Below are 19,542 nucleotides of genomic sequence, written 5' to 3' on the forward strand. Positions count from 1 at the left end.
CAGATGGGTAGAGGGATCTTGGGGGGCAGGGTGCTGCTGGAACTGTGGCAGGCTATGGACAACCTATTTTATTGAGGGTCACACCCAGTGGTACTCAGGGCTTACTCCTAGCTCTGTGCTCAGGAATCACTCCTGGCGGTGCTTGGGGGACCATATATGATGCCGGGTATCAAACCTAGGTAGGCACACCTTACCTGCTGTGCTTTTGTTCCGGCCCATGGAATTGTTTTGGGGGGGGCACACGTGGTAATGCTCAGTTTACTGTATTTGCTCTAGTTTAAACTACACCCAGGAATCACTGCTGGAGGGACTTGGGGACCACATGGGATTCTGGGGATCAAACCTGGATTACCCAAGTGCAAGGCAAACATCCTCCCTCCTGTGCTGTCACTCCAGTTCTAGTTGTTTGCTTTATTTTCTTGTTATTTTTTTCTTTCTTTTTTTGTCACATTCAGCAGTGCTCATGGCTTACTCCTGGTTCTGTGCTCAGGGATCACTGCTAGAGGGTTCAAGGGACTGTTTGTGCTAGGAATCAAACCTGGGTCAACTGTGAGCAAGGCAAAATGCTCTACCCACTGTACTATCCCTGTGGTCTCAAAGGGTATAGACTTACACACACACACACACACACACACACACACACACACACACACACACACACACACACACACACACACACACACACACACACAAACATAGTATTGCTTTTTTGGGTTTTTTTGGGGCCACACCCAGGGGTTACTCCTGGTTCTGCGATCAGAAGTTGCTCCTGGCAGACTCGGGGGACCATATATAATGCTGGGAATTGAACCCAGGTCCATCCTGGGTCATCTGTGGGTAAGGCAAACGCCCTGCTGCTATGCTATCTCCCCGACCCCCTCTACAATATTGTAAACCAAAGATAAATCAATGAAACCGAAGTGTCTCATTAAGAAGGGTGGTGGAGCTTGAGGAAAAATAGACCAAATCCTCTAAGTTTGCACCAACTATACACTGTATCCCTCTCCAACATAGAAAGGAGCTAGGTGTCTGTCTGAGGAGGTCTGGGGAGTCTCTCAGCCACCTTGAGGCTTCCTAAGGACCCAAGGCCCAAGCCAGCAGGGAGCAGCTGCTGTCCTATTCTATGTGCAGCTGACCAGCAGAGGGAGGCCGTGAGCTTTTCCCTTCTTTAATAGCATTTTTTTGAATATTGTGAAGCATTAAGGTCAATGCTGAACTGCAATTCCAGAATCCAACAATTCCTCACAGAGGTAGACTAAGGAAACTCTGGGCCGGTTCCCAGTTTGGGCTGGAGCTGGTCATTAAGTCTCAGGAGTTGGCAGAGCCAGCCGAGGAGTTAGCTGGGCACAGCCTTGCTCACAGTCATTAGCTCATCAAAGCAGTGCCCAGGAGGAGAACACTTCAGAGAGATGGACCCGTGGTTCCCAGGCACATAGCTGGCTGGAGCTGGTGTCGGGAATGAGCCCAAGTCAGGCTAGAGCTGCAGGTCTCCAAGCCTGAAGGACTTTCTTGTAGTTTCCTGGGCTCCATCCAGGTTCCTGGCATCCTTCCCAGTGCCCATTCTGACCCCTGAGAAGAAATCATATTCTGCAGCCAGGCTGGTACCTGCAGATTTGCAGCAGACACTGTCATTATGGGCATTGCTCTATCTCCCATCCTGGGCGAAGTAGAAGGTGACAGGATCCAGGGAGAATCAAACCAGAAGTTAGGGGCCGCAGAGATAGCACAGCTGTAGGTATTTGCCTTGCAGGCAGCTGACCTGGGACAGACCCAGGTTCAATTCCAGGCATCCCATATGTTTCTCTGAGCCTGCTAGGAGTGATTTCTGAGTGCAGAGTCAGGAGTAACCTCTGAGCGCTGCCAGGTGTGACCCAAAAAAACCTCCCCAAAACAAAAAACAAACCAAAAACAAAACCAAAACCAAAAACCATCAGTTAGGGATGAATGTGCTGCAACTAAAGGTTCGATGTTTGGGGCTGGAGCAAAACAGGGAGGGTGTTTGCCTTGTATGCAGCTGACCTGGATTCAATCCCTAAAGTCCCATAAGGTTCCCTGAGCCTTCCAGGAGTGATTCCTGAGTGCAGAGCCAGGAGTAATGCCTTAGCACTGCCTTCAGTCTGAATCTGAGAGCTTAATGTAGGTCTGTTGACATGCAAACAAGACCACATGTTCTTGCTGGCAAAAAACTGCTTCACTGTGGACTTATTTATTATCATCATCATCATTATCAATTATTATTTTTTTGTGGTTTTTGGGTCACATCCGGCAGTGCTCAGGGTTTTTTCCTAGCCCCGTGCTCAGAAATTGCCCCTGGCAGGCACAGGGTACCACATGGGATGCCAGGATTCGAACCGATGACCTTCTGCATGAAAGGTAAATGCCTTACCTCCATGCTATCTCTCCGGTCCCACATTATCAATCATTATTAACATGCTCTTCCTCCCATGTTGATTGTCCCTGGACAATAAATATTATACATAGAGAATAGTCAAGGCTCTCAGTCCCCTTGGTCACCTGTTTTTCTCTCTCTCATGTCTGTCTTGTATTTTTATTTTGGTTTTGTTTTTTTGTTTTAGGGTCACACATGGCAGCACTCAGGGGTTGCTCCTGGCTCTACACTCAGAAATCGCTCCTGGCAGGCTCGGGGGACCACATGGGATGCTGGGATTCGAACCACCATCCTTCTGCATGCAAACGCCCTACCTCATGCTATCTCCCCTGCCCCTGTCTTGTGTTCTTAATCCCCACAGTCTTCACAGGAGGCTGGTCTCCAGCAAGGGTGACAGTGAGAAGGAGTGAAAGAAAGACACCCTGTCTCCAAACCAAAGTACATAAAACTTTTAATGAGTTACCCTTACAAAAGACAATGGTGTCAAAACACAGATGTGAGGTACAAAACAGGTGCTAGTCATGAGAATGAACCGGGCATGGATGGCAGCGTGTGGCTGGCAGACTGGCATGAGATGCCACAGAGCAAAGGGGACAGAGCCATGGATGAGCCCCACGGAACCACAGACAGGCCCCTGGCTATGAGAAACAGCGGGGAGTGGGGGGAGGACGATGACAGTCAAACTCCATGGGTGGGTGGGGGTGAATACTGTGTAGTTTTAATATCAAACTAGCGGATGCGGTTGGTGACCTACTGTATTTTCCAGAAGAGAACATGCACCAGAAGCTAATCTACACTCCCTAATTTTATTGCCTTAAGAATGTGTGTGGGCTTCCCCTCCAGCCAGTTCTCCAAAGCATCCTCCCTCTTGCTTTCCCTCCTGGAAGCCGCTCCTTTGTCCTGCTTCCTCGGAGCCGGGGGCACAGTGCAAATGGCAGCCTGGGACACACGTCCATTGAACACAACGATGATGATGATGCCACCGGGTGACGTGAAGGAGGCTGCAAAGTCTCCGGAGCATAGGGCGGAGCTGCAGGGATGTGGCTTTGCTCTGTTCGGCGTGGGTACACACGACCTGGGCCAGATGTGGGAGACCCTTCAGGATGCCACATTGCTCTGGGAAAGGGACCGTGACATCTCGGTGTTGACGAAGTATGTCTTCAGGTCCCCTTTGCCCTTCACGTTGATAACCCCACGACATGTGCAGGTATAGCCCAGGGTCTGCAGGACGAGGCTAGTCTCCTCTGTGACCTGGAAACCAGACCCAAAGAGCAGAGGAAAAATCGGTTAGTGCCTAAAGGGCTAGGGCTGAGGCTTAGCTAGATGGTGCTTGTGAGTGCAAGGCCTGTGTTGGATCCCCAGCACCATATAAAACCAACCAAACAACCAATCAAACAAACAAACAAAACAAAAACCAAACTTGCCCCTGAGATTCCAGCCTCCAGAAATCAGCAGAGGAGAAAACAGTACAATGTATCAGAAAAGAAAAGAAAGTTTCTGTCTTTCTGAAAGACCAAGTGGAAAATTAGAAAACTCATAAGCCCCCAAGAACCAGGAAGTCCAAGTGCACTCCAAAATTAGCGGGGCAACAATGCTGTCAAGGTCAAGGGCACAGGTGGGCAGCCAGATAGACTATACCATGGGGCAGAGTCTAACCTGCATGTGGCCAACCCAGGTCCATCCCTGATACTCCACAGAGTACCCCCAAGCATTCATTGCCAGGAGCAGAGTCAGGAGTAAGCCCTGAGCATTGCCTTATGTGGTTGTGGCCAAGGAAAAAACCCTTAGTTTTAAATTAACAAAAAATCACCTCACCTCCCAGAGACTTGATGTAGTCCTCAATTGATCAGACATTAACGGTCCTGGATCCCAACCTTAGAACTGTCACAGTTTCCTGCACCAGCACCAAGAATCAATTCCCGCCCCTTTCACAGGGGGAGGCTCTAATACCACTCTGGCACCAACTTACTCCAGGGTAGGTTCATATGACACCTAATGATGAGGAAATGGCAACAACCTGACCTAAGGGCAAGCTGCCCTACCTCACCATCTAACGGTGAGATGAAATCAAGATGCTCCATACTAGGATCTGTGCAAAAACCAAGATCTCTAATTACAGAAGACTGACTTTGAGCAATTGAGCAGAACTTTTCCTGGGACCATAAAGAAAGACCTTGGGTTGATAACTAACATGCCTGGAGCCTGTAGTCAGTCTTATAACAGTATGCTTCATGGGTAGAGACACCCCGTATCTCTTAGGTGAAGGGAATTTCCTTTCTAATTTCCCCAAACATTTACTGTGCCTATGCAAAAAAAAACAAAACAAAAAAACAACAAAAAAAAACAACAAAAAACATTTTGCTATATTTGTCCCCCCCTTTCTCCCTTCTTTTAATTTTATTTATAGCTTTTAGATAGGGATTCTTCCCCTTTTCACAGAACCTTAGAACATGAAATCATCTTGTTCTGCCTCATATTTCTATGTCTTCCTACAAATTGAGAAAATAAAAAGAATGTGGATGGGACCCAGGGGCCAACTGGTCTCAGGAGCATTGAGTGGAAATTAAATCTGGTCAGATCTAAATACCAAAGCCGAAGTCAATGACAATAGAATCAAGAGACCCAAACTATAGCAAGCTCTACACAAAAGGGAACAGTTATACTAGCAGTCCAGGGAGCTAAGGGTGGAGGTAAGGGAGGCATGTGGGAACTAGAGTGGAGGGAGATCAACATTGGTGGTGGGAACGACCCTAATTCACTGTCACTATGTGCCTGAAATACAGTGTGAAAGACTTGTAATTCACATTGATCTCAATAAAAAAATTTAAAAAAATAATCACCTCCCAGAGCCAATAGTTTCCCCTGTGGAAACTCTGGGAAGAGCTAAAGCTGCTGGTAGTCTTGGGTGTCACTGTGCGGTGCAGTGGGGTATATCCACTCAGGGAAGGTGGTTGGGGGGGTGGGAAACGGATCAATTATTTTTTCCTGTAAAGGCCAAGTAAGTTTGGGAGCTCAGTGATGATTCATGAATGTCAGGATATCTTTGCATTCTGCCCCCTCAACAAGGAGAACTCGGCCACGGTCCTGCTCTGGTCTCAAAGTGGGAAAAAATGCATTTACAGCTCTGAAAGCTGCAGAAATAAAGTGAAAAAGGAAAGCAGAGAGCTGAGCCCTGGGTTCTTTGGAGTCCCACTGCTGGAACGTCCAGCCCTTTTGAGGCCAAAGCTCCAGCAGAAAAACCTACAGAAGCAGCCCAGCTCAGTCCTGCAAGGCCCGGTGGTTGAATTTGGGGCTGATGAAAGGAACAGGGAAGGATGCAATTTGCAGAGGACCTGCCACACTGAAGATACTCTGGTGGCATGAAATCAAGCATTGGAGTTTCTCTAGTATCACAAACCAACTGTGAGCTTGAAATAAGTCAAATTCAATAGGAAGAAATTGCCTTTATGAATGCAAAAAACATTTTTTTTCCTTTGTGGGTCACACCCAGTAGTGCTCAGGACTTACTCCTTGCTCTGTACTAAGATATCAATCCCAGATTAACCAGATGGGGTGTGGTAGGAATTGACCCTGGGTAGGTCACATTAAAAGCAAGTGCCTTGCCCATTGCACTATCACCCTGGCCCTTGGAAATGAAATTAAAGCAAGAAAAAGCATCCATGCTCGTGAGCTTCCCTGTGAAAGTGAGGCCAATGCAGGAGGAGAGTGACCTAGAGACCCAGCTCTTCAGGGGCTGGCAACTTTCTATGGCACTCTATGACCATTTCAGAAAATGAGGTTCCTGGGCTAGAACAAGGACCCCCAGGGGCTCTGAAAAGGACAAGGAATCCCCTGATAAACCATAGAGAGGATTCAACCACCTGATACTCCCACTGAGGCAGAGGAGGCACAAGAAGGAAGCTGCTACCTTTGTTTTAGTTTTTGCATCACATTCAGCAATGCTCAGGGCTTACTCCTGGCATTATGCTTTGAAAACACTCTGGCAGGGCTTGGGATGCCAACGATTGAATCTGCGTCAGGAAATCTGTGTGTCAGGAAATTGTACTACCCCTACTGTATTGTTGCTTTGCGCCAGAAACTGCCATCTTGAACCCCACATTAGACACCAGACCATACTCACTTGACCTTGTTAAAAAAATGTGACCACCCACCCCAACCCCATCACAGAAAGGGGACTCCCAAACCAGCCCACGGGGGGGGGGGGGGCACTATCTGTTTTATTTGACCTATACTGGTCCTCCCACTCCCTGACTCATTACCTGTATTCTGTCCAGGACCCCGGTGCTGTCCATTCGACTGGCCACGTTGACTGTGTTCCCCCAGATGTCATACTGAGGCTTCTGAGCGCCAATCACACCAGCTATGACAGGCCCATGGTTCATGCCTAGGACACAGCACAAATGGGTCAATAAGTTTCAAACCAACACAAGGGCTGGAGTCCAACAGTTCCCAAGAACATTTTATCAGTCGTCAGAATCCAAAACAACAAGACTTAACCATGGGATACCCCCTCTCCTGATTTCCAGGTCCCTGAGAGTTTTGCAAACACCCCGTATTCATAATCTTCATAATACTCCTAACTGCATGGTCGAGGACCAAAGTACAGTGAGGCAAGGAAAAATGTCAGAGTCATTTCTGGACGTCAGGGCTTTAGCTCAGAAAGTAACACTGTGTGGCCACCCTACTTAGAGCATACAGCTTTCAGGCAAAGAGTAATCCCCATTGAACTAGTTTTTTCTTTCTTTATTATCTTTTTATTTATTTTTGGGTCACACTTGGCAGTGCTAGTATTATAGTCCTCAGACTTTTAAATAAGGGGCCAGTTCATTTTCCCTCAGATCGTTGGAGGGCTGGACTAGAGTAAAAACTAAAACTATGAACGAATTCCTATGCACACTGAAAATATCTTATTTTGAAGTGAAGAAAGAAAATGGGAACAAATACAATGTGGCCTACATGCAGGGCTGTATTTTGAGGATCACTTACTATAAGATGACACCTAGCACTCAAACAAAGGTTGTTCCCCATCTTCATCTTTCCTGTAAATCTCTTTTGGCATGTAAAAATCCACCTGGATTACTAGACCTTTCCCCTCCTCATATTGGAAATGGTTTGAATAAAGAAAGGGCAGTTCTGGCTTGTTGGCAGAGGTGGAGAGCATGAGGTAAAGGCCACAGATGGACACCATGATTATCCTTTTCTGTCTGGCTTGGTTTATTATTTCTTTGCTGCTACCTGCTTCTTTAAACCTGGCTATGTGGAGTTTAGAAATATGGTGCTCACAACTCATTTTTATTTTATAATCAAGGGTTACTCCTGGCAGGCCGGGGTGGGGGGACCTAGGTTGGCTGCTGCAAGGAAAGCGTCCTCACCTTTGTGCTATTGCTATGGCCCCAGAACTTGTTTCTTTTGGCGACGCCATGCTGATGTCTGTGGCACTTCCTTCATGCCTCTGTCCATTCATCTTTGTTCCAAGTGGCATAGACTTTATAGTTTCAAGCAACAAAATATGACATTACTACATGCTGCTAGAGCATCTTTGGCCAGAGATGTGTGCAATATTGTTTCCAACTGCTTTGTAGTTACCATGCATTTGGATGTACACATCCGTTTTTGTTTTCAAAGGCTACCCTGGGTGTGGAACTGTATTTGCTGACTGTTCTGCCACTATTGGGATTCAGGGGCCCTGCCAACATTCTGTTAGACTAAACAATGCATATATGAAGACAGAATTTGGATCTATTTTTCTCTCCCTGCATGGAAACTCTATAATTCTCACATCAACCCTGAGGGTGGGTCTTGGGATCACAGTATTCTCTGCTTTTCAGGATATAGAATGGTGGCTGTGCAGCAGGGGGGTGGGGGCGGCCAAGCCTGACGGTTGACACAGGGTCCTGGCCCTAGACACTTTGATGGTCTGCCATCAACTTCCTGTGCTTGTGGGACTTTTCCCCTTTCTTGTTGCTTCCCCTCCCTTTGAGGAACAGCCTTTGAAGCACTGCGGATTTTAACCCATTTACCCTCTGGCTCTTGTCCACTCCTGTTCCCCAAGTTAGCATCTGGAAGTGCAGGCATGGGAGAGCAAAGGTGAAAGATTGTTGACTGTGTGGCCCTAACCGATGAGCGTACTGACACTGTGGTTCTCATCAGTCATCCACTCCACAGCTTGACATGCAGAAAAGCATGTGAGGACCAATAATTCTGCCTATTATGGAGGTGATTAGTTTTTTTTTGTGGGGGGAGGTGGTGAGGGGCACAGGATTCGTTCAAGTTCCATCGTACATCGCCACTAGGGGGCACCATGTACCACCATGGAGTATTGTAGGCTCCTCCTCCTGCAAAGGATCTGGGCAAAGGCCAGCTTCAAAGTCCACTGAAGCGCTGAGCCCAGAGTCCTGGAAAACTGAAAAAAGGCTGATGAAGAGATAGGGGGAAAAAATAAAACAAGCAAACAGGATTATCTGTTCATCAGTGAGAAACTCAAGTGTTCAGAAAAGACAGTTAAGCAGAGATGCAGAAGACAGTGCTCTGGATGAGCATGGGAAACTATTGCAGAAAATATTCTAGGTTAGATATGCCTGACTTGGTTTAATTGTAATCAAGTCTGAAAGTGAGAGATGCTCATCTTCCAGGTAGTCCACACAGTCATAGAGCAGTGCCAGGCTTAACAAGGCCACCTGCGGGCCGGAGAGATAGCGTTTGACTTGCAATCAGCCGATTCAGGACCTAAGGTAATTGGTTCGAATCCTGGCATCCCATATGGACCCCCGTGCCTGCCAGAGCTATTTCTGAGCAAATAGCCAGGATTAACCCCTGAGCACAGCTGGGTGTGGCCCAAAAACAAGGCCACCTGCACATTTGAGGGGGTCATTAAGTGCCACCTCCCGGTAAAGACTGGTGGTGCCTGGGGATAAGTTGCAGGGAGAAGTATCTCTTCACCCCAACAACGAGCTGTGCGTGCAGACAGGGGAGGTCTCTTGGCACAGGCAAGGAGCAGATTCTGGGCTTTCAAATTCTGCACCTACGCCTGGCCAAGGAAGCAAAGAACTGAGAATAGCAGGGTTTTGTCAGCACTGGAATCTGTATGCAAGAGAAGTTAAATTAAAAACACACACACACACACACACACACACACACACACAACTTTCCCAAGGGAATTTTCTCGGAGGGCTCCTTGAATGTGGACTTGCTTTAAAAGGCAGCAAAATGGGTTGCCAAGAAGCCCTTGAAAAATTATCCAAGCTGGCTGCTCACAGCTTGTACAGAGCATGCAAGGGGGCTGTGTGCCGACCCAGGGCTCACACGTGCTCTGTTCTGCAGGAGGTATTTGTGCAAGGCAAATGCTTCAAGGAGAAGAGAGGAAAATATTTAACAGAAGTAGTTCCCTTGCTTCTTTCTGTTATTTCTCTTTCCTTTTTTTAGTTGCTGTTTTATTGCAGTGCCAGGAATCCAACAAAGAGGCTCACACAGGCAGAGCACAAGCACCTGGAAGTCCCATGCCCAGATTTTGATGCCTTTTTTAAAGAACTTGGCCTTTGATCTCACACTTCATCTGAGCAGCTCAAGAACCTAAAGCAGGCATTGGGAGTTCCTGCTGGCGTGGTCACCGCAGGCTTGTGGACTATCATTGTAATTCTAGGATACAGTTCATTTTACTAAAAATTTTTCTCCCTATAACTGGATGCCCGTAATGGATCATAGTCCTCCATAAACTAAGGGAGCAATTATCAAAGGAAAGTCAGACTGGATTAAGAAATCTGGTCGGAGAGTAGAGCAGGGTTGGGAAGCTAGAAACCCCTCTAGGAAACCTCCAGATGCTTGCAGATTGGATCCAACCTAACCAACCAAAGGAGATTATTTTTTTTCTTCCTTTCCCCTTCCTAACTTTTGCAGAGCCTCTTCTGAGCCCGTAACTGAGTCCTCCCATCTGTCACAGCTGTGCAGCTCAGAGCAGCCTTTGCAGGGAGCTGTGTGGGCCTGTGTGGGGGTTGCTGTAACCCAGCTTCCAGGCAGGCTTGGCTCCACCTACCCACTCGCAGCTTGAAGTCGTTGAAGGAGTGTTTGTTGATGGCGTCCAGCTTGGCCACTAGTGCAAATGCGAACTCCACCATGGTGCCGATGTGCATGTACTGCCGCTCTGGCTCCTGAGGAGACAGGAGGGTGACCAAGCTGGGTAGTTATATAGAGGATCAAAGGGGAAGGTTACACTGGTGCAGGGTTCATAGGTGGGGAAGAGATCACAGCTAGGGTGTGCAGACACATACATATAGGGGAAGGTTACATGGGTGCAGGGGCCATGGTTGAGGGGGTAAGGTCATATCTCAGATGCACAGACACACCCAGGGGAAAGTTACATGGATGTAGGGTCCATGGATGCAGGTGAGATCACAACTGGGGAGCACTGACAGACACACACAGGTAGAAGGTAAGATAGATGCAGGGTTTTAACCAGAATGGACAAAATCAGAAGCAAGAGGAGGGTGACAATGGAATGAGCCAAATACAGGTGAAAGGTTACATAGGTGGAGGATTGCACATCATGATAATTTCCTGTGGGTCACTTCTGGTGTTGCTAACAACAGACCCTGGTGGAGGGTCACAATCAGCAGCTTCCAGTGGGTTGGGGTTACACGTAACCAGGCACTTCTGGTAGGCCAGTTTCCACTTCCGGAAGACCTCCTTCCACCTCTGCTGGCCACTTCCAGTGTGGGCTGGGGTCCTCCCACTTCCAGGGGATGCTGGACAGCCCAAGGATGGGGTGGGCCTGGGTGCATTTGGGGTGCACTTGCTGTGTGTTCTATTTAAGTGGATTTCCAGGGGACTCTAGGTGATTTTATTTTGGAAAAGAGGACTATAGGCCAAATATGTTTGGGAACCTCAAGACTTCTTTCTCTGCCTTTTTGTGGACTCCCAAGCAATGCTCAGGGTATCTGGGCCAGCATCCATTGGACAGTAACTTTGTGTGTTCAGGCAGAGAGCACCGACACTGTACCAGCACCCTGGGTGTAACCTGCTGCCTTGATCTCCCAGGCTGGTATTTTTCTCTTGAACAAAGATCTTTCTGTCTCTCTACTAAATTACTCTTGAAACTCCTGTTCTCCCTTGAACACTGGCCTTTTGGGTTTCAGTTTGCCACTCTGGCCCTGTGCTGATGAGAATCATGATTACATTTTCCCCAGGCCAACTTTATTAATATGATTGATTAGGAAGAACTAGCCTTATCTCCCTTGTTTCTATGTCTCTTCGCTGGCTTCTTCCACTCTGGAGAAGTCCATGTTCTCTCTTCAACACATTGTCCTCTCTTTCTCCCCTCACGTCTTTCTAAGTAAATGTTGTTCAATAAAAACTAGCTTGCTGAAGTAAAAACAAAACAACACAAAAACCAAATTCATGCTGATGCTCTATTACCACCACAAGACCTAGCCCAGCTCGCTTGTGAGCCTATAATGTGTGGACAGCATGGATAGGGCTTTGTTTTTCAGGTCAGCTTGGCTCTGCTGGAGACAGAGTCTGACTAGTCCCAGGGAGATGGGGCTGTGATGTAGGGATGTGGGGGAACAGCCTGGCAAAATCTGCCAGAATGGGCTGAACAAATAGCTGCCCACACAGCACACCCCTGGGCCTGCTGGGGTTTGTTGGGTGACAACAAAGAAGTGCAATGGAATAATGCACCCACTTATACACATGGAAGGAGTCCAGCATCATTTTTAACTTCCTTAAGCTATTGAACCACAACATCGAAAATGAGCCATGATCCAAAGCTTTATGGGCTGAAATAAGCACAGTGTTCGCTCGCTCACACCTGGATCAAGGAAAGCTCTTGGCCTCCTCCACCTTCTCCACCCTTTCTCTTCCCTGCTGTTTTAAACCCTCTCATCTGCTTATAGGGGCTGGTGATGGGGGGGACCCACTGTTGGAAACTGGCTGAGGAGTGACAGATCAGGCTTGTGACAGCAGAAGCAACCAGAGTGTGGTTTGGGTGAACCTTTATGGACAATTAAGCTTGAACTTGCAAACATTTTTATTAACATTTACAAAAAGAATGCAACTATTGTTTATTTATAACTGTCATGGATGAGAATTGAGGAGACTCCCAGTGATACCCAGCAGGTATTGTGGGCCTGATTTTTCTGTGCTCTGACTCAATGGTACAATGCTCAAGCCACGCAGTGTCCTTATATCTACAGGCTTTACACAGGCCAGGCATCTGGTCTACCACTTGAGCCATCTCCCTGGCCCGTTTACCACAAACATTTTTGGTAATTACCAGAGATAATCCTAATCATGAATTAGGGCATACATAATAAAGGGGCTTCCTCTTCAAAAGGGGCTCACTAAGCTTCCTGGAGTTCCAGCAGACTCTGGGACACAGTAAAAGTGAGAAGGTAATAGGGGATGGTGAGGTGTGGTCAAAGGTGGAAAGCATGCCTGGGAGTTGCTGCCTCTGTGTTCTGCCCATGACAGTTGTCATCAGAAATATCCCTTGAGTCTCCAAGTGATGCTGGAAGTAACCTTTCAGTGAGATTCTCTCTCTCTCTCTCTCTCTCTCTCTCTCTCTCTCTCTCTCTCTCTCTCCTCTCTCTCTCTCTCTCTTTTTAGAAAAATGCTCAGCAGGGGCCAGCGAAATAGCATGGAGGTAAGGCGTTTGCCTTGCATGCAGAAGGTGGGTGGTTCGAATCCCATCATACCATATGGTCCCCTGAGCCTGCCAGGAGTGATTTCTGAGCATAGAGCCAGGAGTAAGCCCTGAGTGTGGCCGGATGTGACCCAAAACAAACAAACAAACAAAAAATGCTCAGCAGTGAAAGAGCAACATACCTGTGTACACAACCTGGAAATCATAGCTGGAAATAAAAGTATGGAGAGGAAGAGGAGGGCACTAATCAAAGAATGACCTGAATGTGGAAGGAAGTGCTTTGGGGGACACTACAGATACTGGCTTCTCTAACAGGCATACAGGGATCAGGTTCTAGTACTGGCTGTATCAGACGGCTTAGGAGCTGAGCCAGTTCTGAATGTAATACATCATTTCCTGGCCATGACACATGCCTCTTAAAAACAGCCACCGGTGGGTATACAAAATGCAACCAGCCATTTGGTCATGTTGTCCTTGTGCTTAAAATTAGAACCTATTGTTTCATTTAGAAAGCACAAAAGATGCACAAGAAAGGCAGGTCTCTAAGCCTTGATCAGACTAGGCCTTCAAAGACCCCTGGGTGTTCATTTTCCCAGTGGGTAGCTGAGTCCTGCTGCAAGTAAATGCTGGGGTAATTGCAAAAAGCAGCTATATTTCAAAAGGCGGTTCTCCAGATAACTTGGCCTCTTTTATTCTTTTGAATTAAGAATAAATTAATCTTGGAGCAACCCAATATATTTTACAAAATGAAAGTCTTTTGTTGTCAAACTAAATATTCCCTTAAATGATAAGTAAAAGTGTTTTTGTTTGAAATAAGTATTAAGCTCATTTAAGATAAGTTGCAAATGGCAAAAATTGCAGTCATGTCTTATAAAAAATAACTAACCTCCATATTAATATCTATTGAGTATGGCCAGGGCAATAGTACAGTGGATAAGGCATTTGCCTTGCATTACAACTGACTGACCTGGGATCCATATTTGGCATCCAATATGGTCTCTGAACACTGCCAGGAGTAATTCCTTAGTATAGAGTAAGGAATAACCCCTGTGTATGGTTAGGTGTGGTCCAAGAACCAATTAAATTTTTATTGAATATATGATCTACCTCCTTAATCAAGTGGAATGTATTTTCCTTTTGTAAGTTTTTGTAGGCTTCTAAATATCTTTAGAATAAAGATAATGAAGAATTAAATGATCTAATTAAAATAGCTCATACTGATAAAATATCTCTTCATAGATATGTTGACATGAGATTTCATCTATATCTCCAAACTCTTAGAGCTGTTCTATCAGAGAAGGCATCAGGACTGAAATACAAAATGGTTTACAAACCACAACTGCATCATTATTGCCATCCTGGTAGCATCTACCAACGGAATGTAGCAAGCCTACTAAAGCTGTCTCCCCAACATTCGGAAGAAAAGAACAGGACCCACTGTTCTATGTACAACTCGAGTGAAGGAAGCTGAGCTACAGAAATCAGCCTGAAGTCGTCTCATTGTTAACCACCCTTCTCTATTCTTTTTTTTTTTTTTTTTTTTTGGTTTTTGGGCCACACCCGGTGACGCTCAGGGGTTACTCCTGGCTATGCGCTCAGAAGTCGCTCCTGGCTTGGGGACGCCGGGGGATCGAACCGCGGTCCTCCGTCTCCTAGGCTAGCGCAGGTAAGGCAGGCACCTTACCTCGAGCGCCACCGCCCGGCCCCACCCTTCTCTATTCTTGCTGGAGGAAAGTTACTTGGGGACAAAGTGGCTGGTGAGAAGGAAGGAAGCAGATCAGAATCGGCCCAGGAGGTGAGCTGTGCTGAGCAGGAAGAAGTGGGTTGGCACAGGCGTGGAAGGAAGCAACAGTGAGAGAATGGCATTGATTACTAAAACCAAAATATAAATAAGCACAGAGCCACTGAGCCTGAATAAGAACCAGGCTAGGAGATTGGGAGACTCTGCCAATACATTAGATGCCCATGCATGGTATAGGGGCTTCTGCCACAGCCAACGAAAAGATGCTACACTCAGAGAATATTCAGGCAATAATTCCATCAATCACTGCTGGACAAACTTCCCACCAATCAGAACTGCACAAACAACACCTCATTTACATACATCTGGTTCCAGATAAGCCTTTTCACCCCAGATGAATAGACCATGCATTTGTCAGTGCTTTGAGGGTCTTTTCCACACTATCACCCTGAAACCTGCTCTTAAGTGTCTGTTGTCCTTTGTCTAGAGTCTAGACCCTTTTATTGTTCTTTGCTGTTTTGTTGTTGTTGTTTGTTTCATTTGTTTTGGGCCACACCTGGTGGCGATCAGGTGTTTCTCCTGACTCTGCACTCAGAAATTACTCCTGGTAGACTCAGAGGAGCATATAGGTTGATGGAGATCAAATCCAAGCAGGCCGCGTGCATATCGCCCTACTCGATATGCTATCACTCCAGCCCTCAGACATTTTATCTACAGTAGAGAAACCAACTCTCAAATGTGGAGCCAAGTGTGGAGGTAGTGTGAGTGCAAGATGGGGGAACTGAGGGAGAAGGGATGTGTCATCTAAGCTTGGACTGACAGAGGAGCACACCTCTGCTTTGTCTCTCTATGCTGGGCAAAGTTATCACACTGCCATGCCTGTTTCCCCATTTTGGGGGGCATGTCTTAAACACTTGTTAAAAGGTGGTACTGGATATGTTTTCCATAGTGCAGGGTGTGGGGGGGGACCAAAGAATGAGATTAGGGACCAGGAGGTTTATAAAAAAGTGAAAGTGGAATGGGCACCCCAACTGGCATCCAACAAACAAGAGCACTTTCCACACACAGTGCCCCCTAATGAGTACTTAGGGGACTGTCAAAGAAGACAAGGTTCCCACTGCCATGGTCACACATGCTTCCAAAAGCTGGAATGATGCGTGGTGCTTGGATGAAGGAAATTGCACAAGATATGGGCCAGGTGAGAGAAGTGCTTTGGAAAGGGTGCAGGAAGGGCAGGGAAGGAAGCTGAATGCTCTTAAAGCCTGTGGGGCTCCAGAGAAGCTCACAAATCACATCTCCAGATAGGGGCATGGCATCACCCTGGATTTTGTCTCCAGTCCCAGCCTCAGATAGGGCAAGTTTGGGGGTATACCTGGAAGAGTGGGGATTCTGATGTAGGTGGTGGAACTGATCTACTGGGGGGTGGGCCTGGGTGAACTGGGTCCAGCTGTACAGAACTGAGTGTTCACTGGAGGGCTACAGAGCCTTGTGGGACAGTGAGAGTGGTGGGTGCAGAGAGACAGTGAGGCTGTTCTTAGGATTCAGAAGGGCAGGGAGAACAGTGAATGCAAAGGAATAGTGAGGTGGCCATAGGAGTACAGGGGGACAGAAAAGTGGTCCTTCGGGTTTAGAAAAGTGTTACAATAAAGCTCATCCTTAGGGAGTGTGTGTTCCCAGGAATAAGAAGGTGACTGGCCCCTGAGTCCATGTCCTGGTAATGGACATGATCAGGCAGAGATGAGGGTCTTTTTGAGGTGAGAGGACAGGGCAGGAGCAAGGACAGTGGACTATGGGGGTGCAATCAAGCGAAGGGCCAGGCAGGGCGAGAGGTTCTAGCAGGGTCTAGGACCACTGACTCTCGCGATGCTCCCATGTGCTCAGGCTTAGACTGTGTCAGGCACCCCAACGCTATTTACATACTTGGGAATGCTCCTGGCTGGGCACAGCACTCAGACCCGTTGCTGCCATGTAGGTGCTGCCGATGGTCTTGATCTTCTCAACGCCGCTGAACTTGGGCTTGGACAGCAGCTGCGGATCAAGGGCAAGCATTCAGTCAGTTACCAAAGAGACCCAAAACTTTCCAAAGTCGACTGGGCTCCACTGTCCCTCATTGCTCGATAATTTCAGGTTCTGCGGGGCTGACTTGGAGGAATGTGAGGACTGGACAGAACATGCTCATGACGGCTCAGACAAGAGAGCTTTCGCCTGGCTCTATCTAGGCATTGGCTCTGCCTGCTGGGCAGAGGAAAGAACCATCTAGAATAGTCCCAAGTCTGATGTTTCTGCTCCTTTTTGTATGCCTAGTTCCATTCTTTACCCAGCTCCTGCCATCCACTCGGATGGGCCTGTGGGTGTTGGGAGCCGACAGAGGTTCTGGAGGGTTCTGTGTCTGCTCAGGAAGTCAGGGTGGTATGATAGTTCACACCACATGCAAGATTGAGAGTCTCTTCACCTTTGCTCTGTTGAATTATTTTAGGACTCAGGGAAGAGAGTTTACAGAAGCAGAGAGAATCCTTTGTCATGTACCTCAGAGCCAGATTGCCCCACCTGGTCTCCCGGGCTGGAGATGGGACTGAGAGGCCAGGCCCCTGAGTCACCACTTCTCATTGCAGTGGAACACGAGTGTGACATGTGTCATCAAGTGTCAAAGCCCAGCCAGGATGGTATTGTGGAGAAAAACATCCAGATCCACTCCCAGGCCCTTAGAAGGTCAACCTGAAACTAACACATCATGAGGTCCCTGTACCTCAGAATCCCCTGAATCCCACTGGGCCTGTGCTCATGGTTCTCCACAGGTCACTAGTTTGCAGGTATTTTTATGGGTGGAATAGTAGGACCAGTTCTTTTAATTTTTGTTTAATAAATAAATTATTTGATTAAATCACTGTGACATATACAGTTACAAAATTGTTCATGGTTGAGTTTCAGTCCTACAATGTCCAACACCCTTCACAGTGCACATCATTTCTCACCACCAATGTCCCCATTCAAGTTTCCCCCCCCCTTGGCTGCCAGACATTTTCTTCTTCTCTCTCTCTGTCTTTTTCTCTCTTTCCCTCTCCCTCTTTTTCCTTGTAGACACTGTGGTTTGCAATATTGTTACTGAGGGGTATCCTGCACATCACTTTCCTTCCTTTCAGCACCCAGTTCTCATCCAGACTGATCATTCCCAACCATCATTATCATAGTGCTCCCTTCTTTGCCCTATCTGAATTCCCTTGTGGAGGGCTTCCCACCATGAATTATCCTTGTCTCTATTGTCTCTGAATATTATTACCATACTGTCTTGTTTTTAATATCCCACAAATGAGTGAGATCATGGTGCATCTGCACAATGAAATATTATGTAGTGGCTACAAGAATCAGTCCTTGAAGCCAGGGCTGTGCTGGGTACAGAACTGGCTGTGGAGCCCATGGGACCAAGAGACAAATTCCTCAGGGGGATCATACTGGGAACCCAGATGGCTGTCAGAGGCCTACTCTTGTTATACACAGTCACCCTGTGTATTTGGGGCTGAGGCATGAATTCCTTCCCATCTCACTTCAAGTCCCTCTACAGCTCCATCCTGAGCTCACCTTATGTCTGTCCCCACTGGCCCTACCCAGAACATTTTTAAAAAAATTTTTTATTAATGTTTTTATTTAAGCACCATGATTACAAACATGTTTGTAGTTGGGTTTCAGTTATAAAAAAGAACAGCCCTCTTCACCAGTGCAAAATTCCCCTTTCCCCATCTCCCACCTTAGCCCTCCCTGTATTCAAGATAGGCATATTGCTTCTCTCACTCAGTACCATTGTCTTGATAGTTGTCAGTGTAGTTATTTATCTAACTGAACTCACTACTCTGTGGTAAGCTTCATATTGTGGACTGGTCCTTCCAGCCCTGATCCCTATTTTCTCTGTCTACCCAGAACATTCTATGTATGCCTCCTCTGGATGTGATTTAACCTCATCCCTGAAATACAATAAAGGATCCCAAAACTTTGGGTCCAGGTCATCAGCATCTGTCTGGAAAGATGCTCACTGTTGTGGGAGAGGTGGGACAGCAAAGAAACAAAATGGGACTTGGTCAGTCACACAGAACCCAGATGTGGCTCATGGGAAACTTCTCAGCTGGGAGCAAGCCAGAAATAGTGGCTTCCTGTGTGTTTCATGCTAGAAAGAAGCCATGGGTGGGATGAGAGGAAAGTTGGGAAGAGAAAGTCAGATTCTAGATGTCCCCAATCCTGTTTTTACTATAAAAGATAAATGAATGAATTATTTAAAGAAGAATAAAATAAATTAAATCAGTGTTTTATAAAAGATAAAATAAGGTAAAAAAATAAAATAAAAATAGAATAAAAGCAAACCACGGGGGGCCTGAGAGGTGGTGCTAGAGGTAAGGTGTCTGCTTTGCAAGCTCTAGCCAAGGAAGGACCGCGGTTCGATCCCCCGGTGTCCCATATGGTTCCCCCAAGCCAGGGGTGATTTCTGAGCACTTAGCCAGGAGTAACCCCTGAGCATCAAATGGGTGTGGCCCCAAAAATACAAAAAAAAAAAAAAGCAAACCATGGGCACTGGCAATAGAAGGATGGAGGTTGCATGTTGGTTGATGGAGAGATTGGTGATGGGAGGGCAGGACTGGTTTTTGGAAAAGAGCTGGGGTTTGTTTCCTTTTGCTGGGGCCACACCCAGCAGGGTTTACTCCTGTCTCTACACTCAGGAATTATTTCTGGAGGCTCAGGGGACTCTAAAGGGTGCTAGAAATTGAGCCTGAGTTGGCTCTATGCAAGGCA

The 19,542-nt window shown here is 47.0% G+C and overlaps 1 protein-coding gene across 1 annotated transcript in view; it reads right to left on the reverse strand.

The window, feature by feature from the left end:
• Positions 1 to 2,823: 2,823 nt before the first annotated feature.
• The window catches only part of ADCY2 (adenylate cyclase 2), a 341,754-nt gene continuing 325,035 nt past the window's right edge, over positions 2,824 to 19,542 (reverse strand). Inside the window, exons 22-25 of the mRNA XM_049767904.1 lie at positions 16,687 to 16,794; positions 10,419 to 10,533; positions 6,649 to 6,773; positions 2,824 to 3,640 (exon numbers count right to left, since the gene is read on the reverse strand). Coding sequence (XP_049623861.1) covers positions 3,488 to 3,640; positions 6,649 to 6,773; positions 10,419 to 10,533; positions 16,687 to 16,794 — 501 coding nt within the window. The 3' untranslated portion in view covers positions 2,824 to 3,487. The remainder of the gene's footprint in view (positions 3,641 to 6,648; positions 6,774 to 10,418; positions 10,534 to 16,686; positions 16,795 to 19,542) is intronic.

Source organism: Suncus etruscus, chromosome 2 (genome assembly GCF_024139225.1).
Source record: "Suncus etruscus isolate mSunEtr1 chromosome 2, mSunEtr1.pri.cur, whole genome shotgun sequence".
Taxonomy (NCBI): Eukaryota; Metazoa; Chordata; class Mammalia; order Eulipotyphla; family Soricidae; genus Suncus; species Suncus etruscus.